At 52.2% G+C, this 4,280-nt stretch overlaps 1 protein-coding gene across 1 annotated transcript; it reads left to right on the forward strand.

Annotated features, from left to right (window-relative positions):
- Positions 1-950: 950 nt before the first annotated feature.
- On the forward strand, positions 951-3,888 carry LOC118777161 (zinc finger and BTB domain-containing protein 43-like). Its single transcript, XM_036527918.1, has 2 exons — positions 951-1,048; positions 2,268-3,888. Exon 2 carries the CDS (start codon positions 2,286-2,288, stop codon positions 3,681-3,683), a length of 1,398 nt encoding a protein of 465 aa, XP_036383811.1. The 5' UTR covers positions 951-1,048; positions 2,268-2,285; the 3' UTR covers positions 3,684-3,888.
- Positions 3,889-4,280: the final 392 nt, after the last annotated feature.

The raw sequence follows: 4,280 nt of genomic DNA on the forward strand, positions 1-4,280 counted from the left end.
ATGGCACCTTTTGAGGTTCTGAAAGTGCTTTACTGTGAGGGAAGGTATACTTAACTGCCACTGATATGTTGATTCATGGGAGCCATTTTGTGGCATAACACTGACCACACATCAGATGAGGAGGAGAGGAAGTGAATTATTTTAGCCTCTTAAACTGGGTGTTGTGGTCAGATTGAAAAGAGGCTGATTGAGAATTTAGCCAGGACACCAGGGAACCCCTTACTCTTTGCTATAATGGTGCCGTGATATCTTCAATGACCACAGAGAGTCAGACATTAGATTTAATGTCTCACTCGGAAGATTGTGTTACATGCATATTAACCCTATTCCATTCAGATATACACATAGTTTGGTAGCAGATACTCTAAGGTAGTGGGGCTTCATGTTTAAAACCATGGATATCAGAGGTGGAAAACCCCGGCTTCAGAAAGTAAAAGTCCTGCCACGTATTTATTCCACCCATGCACTACACCAGCTGAATTTAATTAGCACAACTCTTCAGCCAGGTAGAGGAGCTAATTAGTGAAATCACCTTGTTTAGTGAATGGCTAGAACAAATACATGGTAGGACTTTTACTTTCTGAAGCCGGGGTTTTCCACCTCTGATGGATATGAACTTTCCACCCCGTCATCCTAGCAGACTGACTGCCTTCAAGGCCCTTGTTCCTATCAGGGCTTTTACTTAAGATTTTAAATGATGTAAGTCAACATCCACGTGTGCTCTTCAGCTACTTTTTTGGTTTGCGTTGCTCGCCGTCTCATTCTTAAGTCCACATTTTCCCAAATACTGAACCGTACTTAATTCCGGTGAATAAATTCCCCTTAGTTCAGGGGTTTTGGGTGTACCAACCTGGCAACGCCTGTTTGTTTACAGCGCGCAGCACGCGCGTGTGCTGCGTAATGACGTCACGGCCGTGACAGAACAGGTTAGGCGAAGCGGACCCGTGAGCCGCCCGGTTGCGTGGGGCTCCGATGCGGTGGAGAAAATGGTAGCTCGGCTGCGTGAAACGAAACGACCGGCGCTCTGGTTTCCGAGTAAAGCGGACAGGTATCTCCACGTAGGAATTCACGATCGCTCCAAGTTAGCTGAAGGGTTAGCTCGCTAAGGCTCGTAAAAAGCTTCGTGCCGAGAAAAGGAAGAACGAGATGGGGGAGGGGGAACGAGCATTCATACTGTTAGCGAGCTGTAGTTAGCTTAGCCGTATGCTTTTAAACCAGATAGACTGACTAAGACAACTGCAGAAACTGTGCTTTTGAAAAAATCATCTGCATGGGATCATTTGGGATTGGATAAGGATCGCAGGCTTCATCGAGCTATCTGGTGTGTCGGTTGTAACACCGCCATAGCTAAGTAAATAGCTAGTGTGACCACCCCCACCTCAGACAGCACGCCTGCGAGCGAGTAACTACATTGTCTGGAGGTTTTCACACTCAGTCAACACTGCTCACTTGCGGAGTTATGTCGTCCTGTAACTACACTTATATAACTTAAAGTTGTAGCAAGATAGTTACATGTAGAGTTGTAAACACCATAAACTTAGTTAAACATTTTACTCCAAGCTTAGCCACACCACGGTGCCTCGCTTAATAGCGAAATTATTTTCGATTCACTTCAACAAACGGTGAGCTACCGTGTATCTAGACTGCCATCGTTAAATACTGGTATCTACAATATTATCCTTGTCTGTTTACCATCGAGGAACCAATGGTAATGAGGTGTTGCTGGAGTGACATTTGGTAGCCTGGTCATAGGAATGAGGCATGTAACTTAGTGCAGTACCCATATTGTTGCAAGTACAGTGGTAGGCTTTCAGAGGAATTTGTTTTGCAGGCCACCTCTGTTATGAGGAGTGTTGTCGTCCTATAGCCTGATGTATCTAAATTTAGACATTCATGAATTAATAACATCCCAGCCTGCTGTTTTTTTGGCTACTGTGTTTAAAAAATAATCTTGCACTGCTTCATACACCCAGGACGCAAATCTCAAGATTTGGTGATCAGTGTAAGGAAAGTTTACCACATATATTTGAGTAGGCCACACTGATGTTTTTAAATTGTGAACATTGGGCTGAGTTAGCAGATAGCTGTTTGTCAAGCACTTTGCAGTACTGGTTTGAGTTGGTCAATTTATTGTTTATGGTGCACCTTGGGTTACATCAGCCTAGCTCAGATTGCCTCTCAGCTATTTAATTTCACAGCAAAACAGCTATTTTTGTCACAGAGTGCATCGTTTCCTCTAATGTTTGCTTATGTGTGTTTTTCCTAAGGTCTGTATCGCTGTAGGTATGGAGGCAGAGGCAAACTCGCTGCGTGTGGAGTTCCCGGACTTCTCCTGCTCCATCTTGGAGAAGCTGAACCGTCAGAGGCAGCTGGGTCAGCTGTGCGACATCACCGTGGTGATCCAGGGCCACCGTTTCCGGGCCCACCGGGCGGTGCTGGCGGCCAGCTCGCCGTACTTTTGCGACCAGGTGCTGCTGAAGAACAGCATGCGGGTGGTGCTGCCGGACGTCATGCACCCCTGCGTGTTCGAGAGCCTGCTGCAGTCCTGCTACACCGGTGTGCTGCAGCTGCCCGTGGGCGAGATCGTTGGCTTCTTGACCGCCGCCAGCTTCCTGCAGATGTGGCACGTGGTGGACAAGTGCACCGAGCTGCTGGAGGCCAACTCGGCCATTCTGGGGCAGAGGTCCGGGCCGGGGAGCGTCCAGCTGTCCCCCGGCGGCGGCAGTGGCTACGACAGCCCCAGCGAGGCGTTTGACCCGGGGCAGCAGGCGCTGTTCGGCAGGATCAGCGACTGCGCCGATGGAGAGGTGGAGCGGCTGGTGGAGAACTGTTTCTCGCCGCAGGATGCCGCGGCCAGGGGCTCCTCTCCGCCCGAGCGGGACCGGGACGGCGAGGACGGGGGCGGGGACGCTGCGGAACGGCAGCCCTCCAGGCCACTGTACATCCAGCCCAGCATCATGTGCCACAAGCGCTGGATCCAGGTGAAGGCGGAGAGGGTGGAGCAGGAGGATAGGGACGGCCCGATGGTCGCGGCGGTGGCGGGGGAGGAGGAGGAGGCTGCCGAGGACCCCAACAGCGCCGAGCCCGAGCCGGCGAGCTACGCCGAGGACGAGTACCAGCTGACACCCGGCACCAGCTCCCTGGGTGCCGGCGCGGAGGAGAAGCTGGCAGCCGACCTGGAGGAGATCCAGGAGGGGGAGCACCCGTACGACGACCCGCTGGACTTCTACGGTGCATCCATGGAGGAGTTCTCCGGCGACAAGGCTGAGGGCGGCCCCGGCGAGCCGAAGGAGGACGCGGGAGGCGCGGCGGGCGCAGATGGGGAGGAGCCCCCGGAGGGCATCCAGGAGGAGACCTCCCATTCGGGCTTCGCGGCAGTGGTCTACAAGCTGTACCCCTGCCAGTGCGGGAAGAGCTTCACCCACAAGAGCCAGCGGGACCGGCACATGAGCATGCACATGGGGCTGCGGCCCTACGGCTGCGCCGTCTGCGGCAAGAAGTTCAAGATGAAGCACCACCTGGTGGGCCACATGAAGATCCACACGGGCGTCAAGCCCTACGAGTGCAGCGTCTGCGGCAAGCGCTTCATGTGGAGGGACAGCTTCAACCGCCACGTCTCGTCCTGCACCCGGTCCCACCAGGCCCGCCGTGCCGTCGCCGAGCAGGCCGCGCAGATATGCTGATCCCGGGTCAGCCCCGGGGGGCCCCGTCGCTGGGTTGCCCCGACCGCCTCACCCCGCAGGGGCCTGGGGTAGTGCCTCCGGTGTGGGGCGCTAAGTTGTATCCAGGTCTGAAATGCCTGATCTCAGATCTGCAGTGCTCTTACATGCTTGAGTTCATTGGCATTGGCAGCGCATAGAGTATGAGACTCTGTTGTTGGTTTGGAAACCATACTTGGGCCTTTCTTTCTTGTGCGTTAGTCGCCGTACAGTCCCATTTCATTGTGTCATTAAAACTTGGTAGTGTCACGGTTGACATGGAGTGCTCAAGAGGTACAAGCACTCCAACACCTTCAGATGTGCGTTTACTACAGTAGTTTGCTGCTTTTATTTCACAAGAAATACTGGCACAGAAACCTCTGGTTGTTCCTGAGCCATAGGAAACCGTTTGTTCATTTATTACTTATTTATATTTAGAGGTAATTGGGGAGATTTTGACTGCAGCCGCAAACTCCTTTTGTGGGTTGACAAAGGATGACAAGCATAGTCACTCAGATCTTTTAAAATATTTTAGTGTAATTCTCAGATGTGCTGGTAACTTATCCCTCACTTTTATTAGCA

This window comes from Megalops cyprinoides, chromosome 4 (genome assembly GCF_013368585.1).
Source record: "Megalops cyprinoides isolate fMegCyp1 chromosome 4, fMegCyp1.pri, whole genome shotgun sequence".
Lineage (NCBI taxonomy): Eukaryota > Metazoa > Chordata > Actinopteri > Elopiformes > Megalopidae > Megalops > Megalops cyprinoides.